Source organism: Chiloscyllium plagiosum, chromosome 24 (assembly GCF_004010195.1).
Source record: "Chiloscyllium plagiosum isolate BGI_BamShark_2017 chromosome 24, ASM401019v2, whole genome shotgun sequence".
Classification (NCBI taxonomy): domain Eukaryota; kingdom Metazoa; phylum Chordata; class Chondrichthyes; order Orectolobiformes; family Hemiscylliidae; genus Chiloscyllium; species Chiloscyllium plagiosum.
Window position 1 is genome coordinate 52,448,739 of NC_057733.1, and position 16,361 is coordinate 52,465,099.

At 41.3% G+C, this 16,361-nt stretch overlaps 1 protein-coding gene across 20 annotated transcripts in view; it reads left to right on the forward strand.

Moving 5' to 3' along the window:
- The window catches only part of exoc7 (exocyst complex component 7), a 36,782-nt gene that overhangs the window by 19,341 nt on the left and 1,080 nt on the right, over nt 1–16,361 (forward strand). For 8 of the 20 annotated variants that reach the window (XM_043715136.1, XM_043715137.1, XM_043715140.1 and 5 more), the window contains 11 exons: nt 1,340–1,485; nt 2,506–2,658; nt 5,933–6,031; nt 6,601–6,663; nt 7,157–7,223; nt 7,918–7,956; nt 9,316–9,381; nt 13,968–14,088; nt 14,552–14,647; nt 15,260–15,323; nt 15,983–16,024. In XM_043715136.1, coding sequence (XP_043571071.1) covers nt 1,340–1,485; nt 2,506–2,658; nt 5,933–6,031; nt 6,601–6,663; nt 7,157–7,223; nt 7,918–7,956; nt 9,316–9,381; nt 13,968–14,088; nt 14,552–14,647; nt 15,260–15,323; nt 15,983–16,024 — 956 coding nt within the window. The other 12 variants (XM_043715138.1, XM_043715139.1, XM_043715144.1 and 9 more) reach the window with 7 other exon arrangements.

Consider the following 16,361-nt stretch of genomic DNA (forward strand, 5'->3'; position numbering starts at 1 on the left):
CTAGTGTCTTTTAAACATTGTAACCATGCCCACATCCACCACTTCTTCCTCAGCAAGGTGATTCCACATGTGAACCATCCTCTGTGTAAAAAAAGTTTGCCCCTCATATCTTTTTTTAAATCTCTTCCTTCTCACCTTTAAAAATATGTTTCTTGGTCTTGAAATCTCCCATCCTCGGAAAAGACGCCTTAGTATTAACCCTATTACATACCTACACAGATCATTAAGCTTACTATGATTTTTATAATTTCAGAGTAATCTATATCCCACCCTTTCAACATCAATCACTGTCTAAACTATATTTTGCCCTTGACTGAACAGGATAATCAGAATTGGGTGGCAGGCTGGAATGGTAGTCTCTCACAGTTCACGCTATAATGTGAGTGTGTATCCTGGAGTTCTTGGGACCTCTCTCCCTATAGAATTTGTTCTCTAAAAATGGATGACACACAAATCAAGGCCTTCACTGAGAACTAAATTCACTGGAATTTTGCTTCTGAACCAGTTGGAATTTCAGTGGGGAAATTGGATGCCATTTTCTAATGATGCATTCTCATTAGTGTATGTGGGGAGTCTCTCATCCTAAACGCTATCGCAAATGCTTTTGGCTTTGACAAAAGCATACAAACAGCTCGTGAATACCAGAACTGAATTGTCTAAGCGTGTGTGGTCTGAATTACTTAAGGTGTCATTGCCAAATTGATGAAATGCAAGTGCCAAAGGAGATTGGGAATGGGGAACATAAATGAATTCCGTTTTTTTCAATGCTGCAGTTGATTTTTGTTTTCAGATTTCAAATTTTGTTCTTTCGTAATGTGTGACTTGTCACTGAAACCTTTATTGTCTTGTCGGGTTTTGACATCACAGTATGTTTGACTTTAAAGTTTGGCATTCATTTGAATTGTAATTTTTTCTGAACGTGACCAGCAAATGCATATATAAGTTCCATTTGAAAAGTGACAAATCTCTTTGTAGATTCAAGCTCTCTAATGTTTTACTGCTGTGCTCATTGGGTATTAGCAATTAGCATTTCAGCCAGCATTCCCAACTCTAGCTTTCCCTACTTCCTGGTTCCAGTTTCCCTTTCTCAAATCTATGGTATTCCAATGTGGGAGAGCACACTGAACATTTTATCTTGAAGTTTTCAATCTGTTCCCTTCCTCAGGAAAACAGTCCACCAGCAGATTGTCTTCCAGTACTGCCACTACCATCCAGCTCTGGCTAAAGGAATAGTGAGCAACATGGGAAGAGTAAATTCAATGGGCTGAATGTCAAATTTGCAATGGGAATAATTCTGCATTCTGTCTTCCTGGAATCTTACTTTGCCCTATTTTCTCAGGGAAGGAGGACATGTTGGACAGTGAGATTGACTCTTACATTCACTGCATCAGTGCCTTTGTAAAACTGGCCCAAATAGAGTACCAGTTATTGACGGGCATCATTCCTGAGCATCACCAGAAGAAAACATTTGACTCATTAATACAGGTGGGATTCTATTATGTTGTTAATGCTGATTAATGCTTTTTCTATGTTCAATTGTTTTGTTTTTGTTAAATTCTGGTAAACTGGCAGAATCTGTTGTTCCCTTGGAGTTTGACAATTTGCTTTAACTTCACTTGTAAAAACTGAAGTATTTTATTGATTGAAGCCTCTGAGTTGGTGAGTTTTGATGTGACATGGGGTTTGTGTGAATGCATCTAGTGTCCCACATGGTGCCAGCAGCTAACTGTTGGGTGAGGGGATTGTGTGTGTTACATCTGGGTGTGGTTTAACTGACTTCTTTACATTTCGTGCATTGCAGCTGCATATCCATGATTACACAGAACACAACTGAACTAATCATCCCCAAACCATTAGTGGGGCCACCTCCCCACACTTTTTTGTTTTTAAACCTCTCTTTAACTTTTTACATGATGAACAGAAAGTTGACACTCACAGCAAATGATCATGAACACTTTCTGTTTTAGGGATACTTATTAATAGACAGCTGTTGTTGTAAGACACAAGGGCAAAATCTTCTGCTTTTCTGAGAAATAGCAAAATGAGATCCTTGATCTCCTCCTGAGAGGGCAGAAGTCTGTGATTTAACATGTCATCTGAGACACAGCACTCCCTCCATAGTGCACTACAGTTTCTGGACTGGGACTTGAGCTAGTAATTTTCTGGCACTGATCCATGGCTGAGTGTGTCTGAGACCAATACAGAAATTGCTGATGAAGGGTCACGTGACCCAAAAAGTTAACTCTGATTTCTATGTACAGATGCTGCCCAGACCTGCTGAGCTCTTCCAGCCACTTCTGTTTTTGTTTCTGATTCACAGCATCTGCAGTTCTTTCGGTTTTAACTCTTGGATGATGTTACTTTCTTCTATTACAAAAGGATGTGGCTGTCCTGTAAACAATTTTTTTCCAAAGTAACAGCATCTGCCTATGATTATGAAGGATGACCATTTTCTTTTTGAATACAGGAGCCTATCATCTGTCTGTCTATCTCTTCCTGTTACAGGAAGCCCTGGATGGCCTTATGGTAGAGGGAGAGAATATTGTCTCCACAGCACGCCGTGCTATTATGCGACATGATTATTCTGCTGTCTTAACCATATTCCCTATCCTTAAGCACCTCAAACAGATGAAGCAGGAGTTTGATCAGGTTTTGCAGGTAAGTACAGCAATCTTGTCAAAAGGCTCAGATGTGTGAGGATGGAGGCGTTAAACTATCGTATGGGATTGGGTGCCTGTGAGACAGGGTGGACATTTGCACATACTGTCCAATGGAGCATCGAGGTTATCTAGATTCCTGGTGGACAGGGGGAAAAACCAGAGGAGCCATGGTTTGGGCCTTACCCTTGCCACTTGGCTGCAGGTGGAATGGGACTTGGAAAAAGAGCAGCCAGCAGTAAGCTAACAATCAAGAACCTATCTATCTCTGTCTTAAATATTCTCAAAGACCTGGCCTCCACAGCCTTCTGTGACAATGAATTCCATGGATTCACCACACCTCTGGCTGAAGAAGTTTCTCCTCATCTCTGTTCTAAAGGGTCTTCCCTTTACTCTAAGGCTATTCCCTCAGGTCCTAATCTCTCCTGTTAATGGAAACCTCTTCCCAGTGCGTGCTCTGTGTCCAGGTCATCCAACATTCTGTATGTTTCAATTAGATCCCCCCTCATCCTTCTAAACTCCAACTCTAGACCCAGAGTCCTCAAACATTCCTCGTATGATAAGCTTTTCATTCCTGGGATCATTCTCATGAACCTCTTCTGAACACGTTCCAGGATCAGTACATCCTTCCTGAGGTATGGGGCCCAAAATTGCTCAGAATGTTCTAAATATGGCCTGACCAGATCTTTTAAAGCTTCATAAGTACATTCCTGCTTCTATATTCAAGTTATCTCAAAATAAATGCCAACATTGTATTTGCCTTCCTAACTACTGACTCGACTTGCAAGTTTACCTTAAGAGAATTCTGGATTAGGATTCCCAAGTCTCTTTGCAGTTCAGATTTCTGAATTTTTTCCCCATTTAGAAAATAGTGTATGCCTCTATTCTTCCTACTAAAGTGCATGACCTCTCACTTTCCCACATTGAATTCCATCTACCTCTTCTTTGCCCACTCAGCTCATCTCCTCAATACTACCTGTTGTTTCACCGATCTTTGTACCATCTGCAAACCTGGCCAGAATGCCTTCCGTTCCTTTATCCAGATCGTGATTGTATAAAGTGAAAAGTTGTGGTCCCAACACTGAGCCTTGCGGAACACTGCTTGTCACTGGCTGCCATCCTGAGAAGGACCCTTTCATTCCCATTCTGTTTTCTGCCAGACAGCCAAGCTTCTATCCATGCTAGCACCTTGCCTCTGACACCATGGGCCATTATCTTACTCAGCAGCCTCATATGCAGCACCTTGTCAAAGTCCTTCTTGAAGTACAGGTAGTTAACATCCATTTGCTCTCCTTGGTCTAACCTGCTTGTTACTTCCTCAAAGAATTCTAGCAGATTTGTCAGGCATGATCTCCCCTTGATGAAACCATGCTGATGTTGCCCTATTTTACCATACACTTCCAAGTATTCAGAAATCTCATCCTTTGCAACAGACTCAAATCTCACCAGTGACTGAGGTCAGGCTAATCGGCCTGTAATTTCCCATCTTTTGCCTTACTCCATTCTTAAATAAGGATGGTGATTTTCCAGTCCTATAGGACCTTCCCTGACTTAGTAATCTTTCAGTGATTCCTGAAAGATCACCATTAATGCCTCCACTATCTCTTCAGCTATTTCCCTTAGAACTCTGGGGTGTAGTCCATCTGGTCCAAGTGATTTATCCACCTCCGGGCCATTCAGTTTTTCTAGCACCTTCTCCTTGGTGATAGCCAATACACTCAGCTCTGCCCCCGCCAACTGTCTTGAATTTGTGGAATGTAACTTGTCTTTCCAAGTAAGTAATTGTTCAGCTCCTCCTGAGTTTCTTTGTTCCCAACTACTATTTCTCCAGCATCATTTTCCAGCAGCCCAATGCCCACTTTTCCCTCTTTTGCTTTTTATATATCTCAAGTAACTCTTGCAATCTTTTTTTATATTACTGGCTAGCTTATCCTCCTCATTTTTAATCTTCTCCCTCTTTATTTCTTCTTTAGTTGTCCTCTGTTGATCTTTGTAGTCTTCCCACTACCCTTTGCCGTATTATATGCTTTCTCTTTTGTTTTTATGCTTTCCCTGACTTCCCTTGTCAGCCTTAGTTGTCTCATCCACCCTTTAGTTTGCTCATCTTTCATGGAGATGAATTTTTGCTGTGTGTCTTGAATTACTTCCAGAAACTCTTGCCATTTCTGTTTCACTGTCTTTCCTGCTCGGCTACTCTCCCAGTCAATTCTGGTCAGTTCCTCCCTCATGCCTCTGTAGTTGCCTTTATTCAACTGTAATACTGTTACATCTGATTCCAGCTTCTCCCCCTTAAATTGCAAATGAATGTTATGGTCACTCCTAAGGGTTCCTTCACGTTCAGCTCCCTGATCAAGTCTCCCTCATTGCACAACACTAAATCCAGAAGTGGGTTCCACCACAAGTTGTTCTAAAAAGCCATGTTGTAGACGTTCCACAAATTCCTTTTCTTGTGATCCACTAACAACCTGATTTTTCCCAATCCACCTGCATATCAAATTCCCCATGATGGCTGTAATCTTATCTTTCTTTCTCCTGGTGTACCTTGTGCCCTTGTTTAGAGGCCTGCAGCTAACTCCCATTATGGTTTATTCACCTCTGTGACTCCTCAACTCTAGCCACACCGATTCTATATCATTTGACCAAACATCGTTTTTTTTTTTGCTATTGGTTTAATTTCATTTACTAACCAGGCAACCCCACCCCTTCTGCTCACCTGCCTATCTTTTCGATAGGATGTATATCCTTGGATATTTAGCTTCCAATCCTGATCCCCTTGCAACTATGTCTCTGTGATACCCACCATGTCATACCTCCCAATTTTGATCTGCGCCACAAGCTAATTTACCTTATTTCGTATAATGTATGCATTCAGATACATAGCTTCAGTTCCTCTTCTCATTGTTATCCCTCTATCTGGTGTGCTTAAGTTTGATTTCTAATCCTTTTTAAACACTCTGTCCTATTTTGTGTTCTGGAGGCTTTAGTAACCTCTCCTGAATTCTCCTTTTTTTTTCCATACTTTTCCATGCAGAAGTAATGATCCCACACTTCTGATAGAGATTGGACAGCCAGTGCCATTTGACAGTAAATACTGTCCAACTGGATGTCACCTTATGCCCAACAACCAGCTTCCAACCAGTAAAGTTCATCAGCTTAGGCAATGCCACTCAATTACATTTATTCTTCAATTTTTGGAAGGGTCAGAATTGAGGCTGAAACCTTTTACATACAAATGTGCTTCTGCAGATATTTTTAGCAATAATTGTGTCACACAGGGTACAGCGGCCAGCACCAAGAATAAGCTACCAGTTCTCATTACCTCCATGGAAACCACAGGAGCAAAAGCTTTGGAAGAGTTTGCAGATAGTATTAAGGTAGGTGATGAATCAGTGAAGTTTCATTCTCTTCTATAAGTTCAGCAATGTTTTACAATCTGTTAATTGTTAGTAACTTCTAGACTGTCAATCCGCAGCTAACAATTGCTGAAATTCTTTATTAATGTATTCTCATTGTGTCATGCTATCAGCTTTTCTTGACTGCCTATTTCTTCATATCTCTAACCAGTGGGATGGTGGCATCATAAATGCTAACTGTTTCTAGGTTGTGTAAGAGACCCCAGGTGGGTTTCCTGACAATGGAATTGACATACGGGTCTAAAAGCAAGACATTTAGGAGCTAATGACATTCTTGTGGAGACTGGGCTTGTACAATTATTTGTACAATTACCACACAGCCATTTGAAATCAATCACCTTTTTAAAAGCAGTTTGTATCTTAATCTCTTGCTGTATTTTATCATCTTTTGTTTCTGGCTTAAAAACATTTCTGCCTCAGGTCAAAAAAAATTGTCTTTTTGTTTAAAGATCAAACCTTAAACTGCATCATTCTGTGAAAATCTAGTGGTTGTAAGCAGTGATGTAGTTTCATTTCTCCTCATTCTACAGAATGATCCAGATAAAGAGTATAATATGCCCAAAGATGGAACTGTCCATGAACTGACCAGTAATGTACGTTGGTATGACATTAAAAGTTTTTATATTGTCTTTATTATGTATGCTATTCTTGGTGTTGGTGAACATCTAAAATTTGTGATTTTGATAAGTAGATATGATAGAACACTTGCCAATTGTTCAGCTGTTAATGACACGAATTCAGCATACTGTTCAGCCAAGTTGTTGTTCTGTGCTGGGTTCATTCCTTCTTAGGAGGTGCTGCACTTGGAAAAAAGAATTATCCAGTGATAGTGATACAAAACCCCCTTGGATTTCTGCTGTGATCAACATCTATATGCCTCCTGGCATAAGTAGGTGGATCAAGTTGAGATACCTTGCCCTTACCTGAATAATCATGGCAGCCAGACGCTAAAAGGAAGCTTGAGCCCTTGGAACCAAAGCCCATTGGGAAGCCATCTTCAGGGGAGTAGATGGAAGGAAAGTGAAGTCATTCTGTGTTTGCTGAGCACTGTTGTGAGGCACTAACAGCCACTGATTTCTCCTGCAGGCGATATTATTCCTTCAACAGCTGCTGGATTTTCAGGAAACAGCAAGTGCCATGTTAGCATCACAGGGTGAGTGTGTTTAAAGTTTTTTGTGGGGTGGGGGTGTGGTGAGGAGGTTGGAGGAAATGCTAGGGGGTGTTGCTATTTTTTCCCTGCGTCATATTCCACCGTGTACATTCAAATGAATGACTTTGGTCTAAAGGAGCATCATCCAGTCACCCACTTGGTGACTGTTGCTTCCCAAGCTGCAATCTACTGACCTGGGAAAAGGCAGAGTGATTCTCTCATTGTCTCTGCTTTCCAGTCAGTAACTGGACAGTTCTTGTCTAAAAAAGTAGCTGATGCTGATGAATTTCAGATTTTTAAGAGCTGTATTTCGAGTGAAATTAAAATCATTGTAAAGATTAAAATCCTACCCCCTCCAAATGGCTTAAAAGTTGGGTTTGTAAAATTCTGTTTTTTGTTGCTAATCTTACTAGCGTATTGAATTATTTGTCATGTATTTATTTTAGAACCCAGTTTAAAATTAAACATTTTTGTTGCCTTTCAGCTTTTGTTGCTTTTTAAATTCAAGTATTGGTTTGTTCCTGACACCTCCCCTCCTGCTTGTATCTGTTCCCCAACCACGCTATTCTACCTGTTTACCACCCTGCTGGTACTCTCTGCTTGATCTCCCTGTCTTGCTTAACTTTACTCTCTCTGAACTAATGAAGTTTTAATCCTTTCACTTTTACACTTCTCTTCGCTGTGCTGTCACCTGTAGTTCTGGGGGACACTTACAATATTCCTTTAGATCCCAGAGGTGAGTTGATGGAATTCCAATCTGTCCATGTCTGACATTTCCCATCAGTTTAAATTTTATTGGAATCAATGTTGTTTTAAACTATGTCCATTGCCTCATTTGTTAAGCAGCTTGTTCTCTCTAATTTACCACCCATGTAAAGATGGTTGTGGTGGCAAATGGCTCAAGGTTTGAGGAAGATTTAATGCATACATTTCTGAAAATTAGGGCACTTGTTCCCACATTGGGTAACTGCTTGCCTCTTTTTATGCTGTTACTGGGGACAGTGTTTCCAGAAGGCTATTGGCATCTATAAAGTGTAACATGGCCCTTACAGTCAGGAGGATCCCAGGTTTGATTCCACACTGTGCTGTGACAGGCACTAGTATAAGGGAAGGTAAAGCAAGATTGATAGTTAAATGTTTCCTAGAAGGGTCATTGGCTGCGCGGCCGCAACCAGGGTTGGATATATCTGCCCCTCAACCACTTGTGAACGATGTCAGCGAATCAATACCACCCATAGAACTCTGTCCCAAAGGGGTCCAGTTCCGCATGGGGAATGTGAAGTGAACACACATTTCCTTGTATTGTGGATTGCTGTTTTTAATACTTTTCCTGAATTCTCCTATCTCTTCCTCTTGAAATTGTTATGCTGCTCCTAACTGGTCACAGATTTGCAGAGTGGGTTTTTAAAATTTGGAACCCTGAACACAGCTTTGGGTGGGGACTTATTGTGTCATCAGGGAGTTAAACAGGATGGAGGGGACTCTTCCTTTAGCTGGGCTATTGTTCCACGTCAGCAAGTAGTCTTTATCAAAAAATGTTGCAGAAGTGTTACAGTGGGGCGGCATGGTGGCTCAGTGGTTAGCACTGCTGCCTCACAGTGCCAGGGACCTGGGTTTGATTCCCGCCTTGGGCGACTGTTTGGAGTTTGCATATTCTCTCCGTGTCTGCTCCAGTTTCCTCCCATGTTCCAAAGATGTGCAGGTTAGGTGAATTGACCATCCTAAATTGTCCATGGTGTTCGGGGTGTGTTGATTAGGTGCATTAGTCAGGTGTAAAATGTAGAGTAATAGGGTTGGGAAAGGGTGGGATGCTCTTTGGAGGGTTGGTGTGGACTTGTTGGGCCAAAGGGCCTGTTTCCGCACTGTAGGGATTCTAGGATCTTGTAAGTTGGGTGCAGTATGTCCCTGTGTGATCTTGTCTAGAAAATTGCATGTGTGTGTTGGGTTTTATTTTTGGGTGGCGGCAGGACGAGAATGGAGGAATTACTTTAAGAGAAGATTTCATTAATTATGTTTTAAATCATCATCTAAACAAAATATGCTATCAGAATGTATTTTGATTTTATCACTAAAACTGGAAATGGTTGACTTGCAGAAACTGGTTCCTCTACCAGCACCTACAACTTTGAGTTCAGTAGGCGGCTTCTCAGCAACTACATCTGTAAGTATCGGTTTTACAGTGAGGTTTCTCTGCCTTTTGCTTAAGTGTTTGAAAGATTTAAATTGCCTGATCAATTTTTACATTTTACCAGAAATTTGGGACCCATAAATTGATGATCTGATTAGAGAGAGGTGTGGAAGAGTTTGTTTTTGTGGATGAGGGTGTGTACATATAATGTGTGTGCCATCTGATAATGGAAATGAATAAATCTTTTATAAAAATGCAGTAGCTCCAACAATTTATTATCTGGTACTTTTGACTTGTGGCCTGAAAGTTCCTGTTAACTTATGCCTGTCAACCTAACTTGTAGAAACAAAGGCAGAATCATGTGTTGCTCATAATATCGTTGATACACCTACTTTTGGAAAACATTGTTCCATAAATTTACCTTGAACAAAGCAAAGTTTGGGTGAAGATTTATAGCTCGGGTGCTCGTTGTTGTGGTTCTGTTCGCCGAGCTGGAAATTTTTGTTGCAAACGTTTCGTCCCCTGTCTAGGTGACACCCTCAGTGCTTGGTAGCCTCCTGTGAAGCGCTTCTGTGGTGTTTCCTCCGGCATTTATAGTGGCCTGTCCCTGCCGCTTCCGGTTGTCAGTTTCAGCTGTCCGCTGTAGTGGCCGGTATATTGGGTCCAGGTCGATGTGTTTGTTGATGGAGTTTGTGGATTAGTGCCATGCTTCTAGGAATTCCCTGGCTGTTTTCTGTTGGGCTTGCCCTACAATGGTAGTGTTGTCCCAGTCGAATTCATGTTGCTTGTCGTCTGCGTGTGTGGCTACTAAGGATAGCTGGTCGTGGCGTTTCGTGGCTAGTTGATGTTCATGGATGCGGATCGTTAGCTGTCTTCCTGTTTGTCCTAAATAGTGTTTTGTGCAGTCCTTGCATGGGATTTTGTACACTACATTAGTTTTGCTCATGCTGGGTATCGGGTCCTTCGTTCTGGTAAGTTGTTGTCCGAGAGTGGCTGTTGGTTTGTGTGCTGTTATAATTTCTAGAGGTCGCAGTAGTCTGGCTGTCAGTTCTGAAATGCTCCTGATGTATGGTAGTGTGGCTAGTCCTTTGGGTTGCGGCATGTCCTCATTCCGTTGTCTTTCTCTTAGGCATCTGTTGATGAAATTGCACGGGTATCCGTTTTTGGCAAATACCTTGTACAGGTGTTCCTCTTCCTCTTTTTGCAGTTCTGGTGTGCTGCAGTGTGTTGTGGCCCTTTTGAATAGTGTCTTGATGCAACTTCGTTTGTGTGTGTTGGGGTGGTTACTTTCATAGTTCAGGACTTGGTCTGTGTGTGTGGCTTTCCTGTATACCTTTGTGGTGAATTCTCCACAAAGGAGGATGACCAACTGTGTGGATAACCAACTCCCATTCCTAGACGTGATGGTACAGAGAACACCGAACTGCAAAAAGAGGAAGAGGAACACCTGTACAAGGTATTCGCCAAAAACGGATACCTGTGCAATTTCATCAACAGATGCCTAAGAGAAAGACAACGGAATGAGGACATGCCGCAGCCCAAAGGACTAGCCGCACTACCATACATCAGGAGCATTTCAGAACTGACAGCCAGACTACTGCGACCACTAGGACTTATAACAGCACACAAACTAACAGCCACCCTCAGACAACAACTCACCAGAACGAAGGACCCAATACCCAACATGAGCAAAACTAATGTAGTGTACAAAATCCCATGCAAAGACTGCACAAAACACTATATAGGACAAACAGGAAGACAGCTAACGATCCGCATCCATGAACACCAACTAGCCACGAAACGCCACGACCAGCTATCCTTAGTAGCCACACACACACACGACAAGCAACATGAATTCGACTGGAACAACACTACCATTGTAGGGCAAGCCAAACAAAGAACAGCCAGGGAATTCCTAGAAGCATGGCACTCATCAACAATCTCCATCAACAAACACATCGACCTGGACCCAATATACCGGCCACTACAGCGGACAGCTGAAACTGACAACTGGAAGCGGCAGGGACAGGCCACTATAAATGCCGGAGGAAACACCACAGAAGCGCTTCACAGGAGGCTCCCAAGCACTGAGGATGTCACCTAGACAGGGGACGAAACATTTGCAACAAAAATTTCCAGCTCGGCGAACAGAACCACAACATTGAACAAAGCAATTTAATGCCGTAAAGGAATTTCACATGAACGCATTTTGTCTGTTAGCTGTTATCACTGGAAAATATCTAGGCATGAGACTGAGAGTTTATCTTTTGTGCGAAGAAACCGTTTCGTGTAAAATCATTGTCTGTATTATGATCACTTTTCATGCGCAGTTTTGTATGTTTTGGAAATGGAATAATTTTTATTTCATGACATCTAATAGAATTTAAATTTTTAAGTAATTAAGATAAAATAACCCTGAATTTAAAATCAGTCTCCGTAATGGGTCCACAAGTCTATTGTTGATTGCTGTAGAAACCAATCTCGCTCACTAATGTTCCTTAGGAAATCCAATCTGTGGTTCTTACCCAGCCTGGAAGATAGTGGGGGGGACTGCAGATGCTGGAGAAGTCGGAGTTGATTATGTGTGGCACTGGAAAAAGTGCAGCAAATCGGGCAGCATCTGAGGAGTAAGAGAGTCAACATTTCGGGCTTAACCCTTCATCAGGACTCGTGACACACCAACTCCTCTGCTTCTCAGGTGCTGCCTGATCTGTGGCTTTACCCAGCGCCACAAGTTATTGTCCCTTACCCAGTCTGGCCTACATGCGATTTCAGATCCATATCAATGTGGTTGATGAGAAAGGTGCTCATATCCCATGAATGAATTGTTAAAAAAGCTGCTTCAAGTTTGGTATCAGATATGCTGTATGTTTCTCATTGTGTGCACCTAGGGTTTTGATTATACAAATAATGGAAACTTGTTTTTCCCCCATCTAATCATAGGCAACCTATTTGTATACTTTTAATTGCTGATTAAGTTTTTGAGTTAATGTTGAGGTATTAAGAAGCTATTTACATATCCTGTATGAAGTTTATTTCCTGGTCTTGTTGATTTGTTGTATTCTGCCCAAATTTTGAAACCTCCAGTTAAGTTTTTTTTTTTGGGGAGGTGCTTTAGTATGGAACCATGATATTTCCACTTCCCACATTATTTGCATGACTCAGTGTATGAATCACGTTTATAATTTAAAATTTAGGTTGCAAGTCTCCAGTAAAAGATTCAAGGGGTATTTTAGCATGAGTGTGTGGGATGCTAGTGTCTTTTAACTTTCAATTAGTGCTGAATTCTCAGCAGCTTCATGTCATACCTTGCCTCTGCTGCAGTGTGGGTTGGGACTGTCTTGGTTTTTTTTTGTCGTCTTCTGCTTGACCTGTTGTTCAATCTTAGTCATTGTTGATTCTGACTTCTCCAGTATCTGCAGCCCCCCACTATCTCCCAGGCTGGGTAAGGACCACAGATTGTCTTTCCTAAGGAATAATAGTAAATTGCACAACACCAAGGTGTTCTAAAGCTTGCTGCAGTCAGTTAAGTTTTTTTTAAAATGTGTAGCCAATATTGTGATGGAGGAGATTCGGAAAACTTCCACAAATAACAATGATGAGGGAGGTGGTGGGTGTACAGTTTTGCAGCATGCAGGGTCTCAGAGCTTCTCAGTGTTCGCAGTCTGAGGGATAAGATTTGTGGCTTTGGTTTTCTGGCAGCAAGGAGGCAGGGGAGTGATCTAGATGTTTCCTCTTTCTTTTGGCTGTTTCTTTTACTTCTGTTTGTAATCCGGTCTTTTGTATACTGAAATGGCACTGGCAGATGGTGACTTTGTACATTTTTTCACTGTGCTCTTGTATTCCTGTACTCACCTACGTATCACAATAAATTCTCAATCTAAATCTGAAAATGACCAGAAAATCTTTTTTTTTTATCATATTGGTTGATGGATGATTCGAATAGTGCTATGAAGTTTCATCTCTGTTTGAAAGGGCAGATGTAGCTTTTCTCTCATCTGAGGGAGAACCCCTTCCTACAGTGCAGCACTCCACTGGAAGTGTCAATCAAGATTGTGTTCAGGTTTCTGTAGGAGATTTGAGCTCCTGTCTGATTCAGGCAAGTGTTTGATCCACTTGAGCTACAGTGAATAAACCGTTCTTCTGTATTAACCTGACTTTGGAATTTAATTGACAAAGTTTGTTGATCTCTGTTAAATCATATTGGAAAAGGTATTGTGGAAACAGAAGGTAATTCAGCCCCTTGAGTTGTGTTTCTTGCATTCTTACCAGATCTGATCTGTGCCTCTACACAACTTGCTCCCCATTGCTCCATCTCCCAGAGATCTTTCTTGTACAGCCATCTCTGGTTCTCAGGATTAAAAATAAATAATTTGTGGGCTACTGGTGTGCTGACGGCCAGCTGGGATGAGAGAACTGGCCGTTACTGTTAGATAATCCTGCCAGGACATCCCCCTGAGCCTCGGTGAGTCACCAACTGAAAATGAAAAAGAGTACCAGTGGGAAGCAGTAGAGAATAAAGACCAATCTCCTGAGGATATGCAGATAATTTGTTTTCAATAGAAATTTATTTCTGCACCTTCTTACTCCAATTTTAATACACTTCCCTCTCTCACTAGGCAAAATACTTGGCAACCTGCAGCTGAACCTGCACAGCAAGGCTAAGGTTTATGAGGACACTGCTTTGGGTGCAGTCTTCCTTCTCAATAACTTTAATTACATCCTGAAATCCTTGGAGAAGTAAGTTTGTGATAATTATGTCTGGTGTTCTCGGACTGGCAAATTTAAAGCTGCAGAAGTGAAACAGAAAACAAGAACTTTGTTCTATTTTTGCTCTTTCTCTACTGGTAGAATGTTTTTCTTTTGAAATATTTCCCTTTTTACCATCCTACAAAGCCGTAGCCAAAATCAGTTTGTGAGCTGCTGCTAAACCATGATCCTGTTCTGCACTGACAGCTGTCTGTGCCCTCCATTCTGGACTACAGGCCATTGTCTTGGTTGTAATGCATTAGACTGGATGTGTTCAAATGCCTGGAGGCAATATTGTTGTATTTTATAACTTTTCTATGTTGTGAAAGTGTCTTTTTTAAGTCCCCAGAAGGATATAGTTGAAGAAACTAGCAAAAATTGTAGATTGGTGCAATTGGTTACTGGTTAAAAGCTGAAGTCAACCAGATTCCTCACTTTCGGTATGTTTGTTCAGGTCTGAATTAATCCAACTTGTAGCAGTGACACAGAAGAATGCAGACAAGACTTACAAGGCACACATTGATGAGCAGCTCCAAATTTACCAGCGCAGGTAATCTTGGTTTAGTTTGTGCTTTGTGCTCTTCTGTCCTCCCAACCCTCTGAAGACAATCACCGTTCTGTAGACACCAACAAATCTTCTGTACCTTGTCCTTTTTCTCCACATCTACGGGTAACTTGACTGAAGACACCACAATGAAGCTTGATTCTGTCCCCACTTAATGTTGTGATTAAATTACTTAATATATCAGAGATTTGAACTAAAAATCTAGAGATATGAATTCTAAATCAATCAGGCCTGTGAAAAATTTAAATTGTTAATCTGGAATTAAAAACTATATTGATAATAGTCAGTATGTAACTGTTAATTGAGAGAAGGACCTTTTTGTTTGACTCTTCTCCTTTCAAAAGAAATCTGCCCTTTGTGATTTTTGAATGAATGTGGTTGATTCTGAAAGATGGATCTTGATGTGGAGGAGCTTGTGCTGTAAGAATCATGTTCCTGAAGTGTTGGCATCTGCAGGAACAATGGTGGAAATGTGGAGGGTGGTGTGGGAATGGCTAGGAACATTCACTTCCTGTTTTTCCTTATGAAATGGAGGGAGAATGGTGCTAATTATATAGCAGGGAACTATCTGCTTAACATGTAATCCTATTTTTACAGTTGGTTAAAGGTCACATCACCCGTAAATGAGATTAACATGCCTGTCTTGCAGTCAACAACAAAAGTAAGTGTTCCTAATATTTGTTAAATTTGTGTCCTTCCTGTGGCCTTGTGCAGCTTTGCTGGGCTCAGTTTCTATGTTAACCATATGCAGCAGTGTCCTTCCAGGAACTCAACTCACTCCACCCCAAAACATAAACATACCCTTTCCTCCTGATTGCCCTGGGGAGCAGATCCACGGGTGGTGAGCACTGTCTGCTACCTTGTTAACTTGGCTGTAACTTAGACACGGCGCTTGGTGAGTCTGCCCAGTAAACCTGATCATATCTTCAAATCATCTGCAAACTGACTGGGATCACTGTGTAACAATCACATGTAGGAGCCTTGGCTGACCTTTGGTTTGTACCTTTATCTTTTAGCTGAGGGAGGCCTTGCTGCATCTGAACATAAACACAAGAGTTAGCCCCGATCTTGTTTCACTGTTTTTAGATTGTGGCTGATTTGTATTCAAACTTCATTTACCCACTTTGGCTCTGTCACCTTTTGAGATAACTAACTTCATGTAAATTTAAAAGTTAAACCTGGGATTTTTCTGGTCTGTATGGCAAAGTAATCAATTTGAATCTTGCCTCAATTAGGTCATAGTAATCAGCAATTTCTTTTTAGCGGTAGCAGGACCTCTCTGGTGAGTTATTGGTGTAATCCATTTTATTTTCTTTTCAGTTAAAAGATAAGGAAAGACAAGCAATTAAAGACCGATTTAAGGTAAGAGACAATTGATATGTAAGAATTACCTCGAATGTGATGATCTCTTCCTAAATGCATGTGACTATCTCTGCACACCTACAGGCATTTCCTAACCCCCTTTGTGAAGTGCCTCACTTTTCCCTTATGTAAATAGTCCTGGAAAGGTAAAATTATTGCAGCAAGATAGTTTTCCATTTCTTCTCAACGTTATTCTGCTGGAACTGACTATCTCTTTGCAATTTAAACCTTTTTATACCTGACCTGAATTGTTTGCAACTGAAAGGACAGTGCTCCCTGTGGTTCATCTGGGCAGGCTGCACTGTCTGTTTCTGGACTGACTGCAGGATCACAGTGG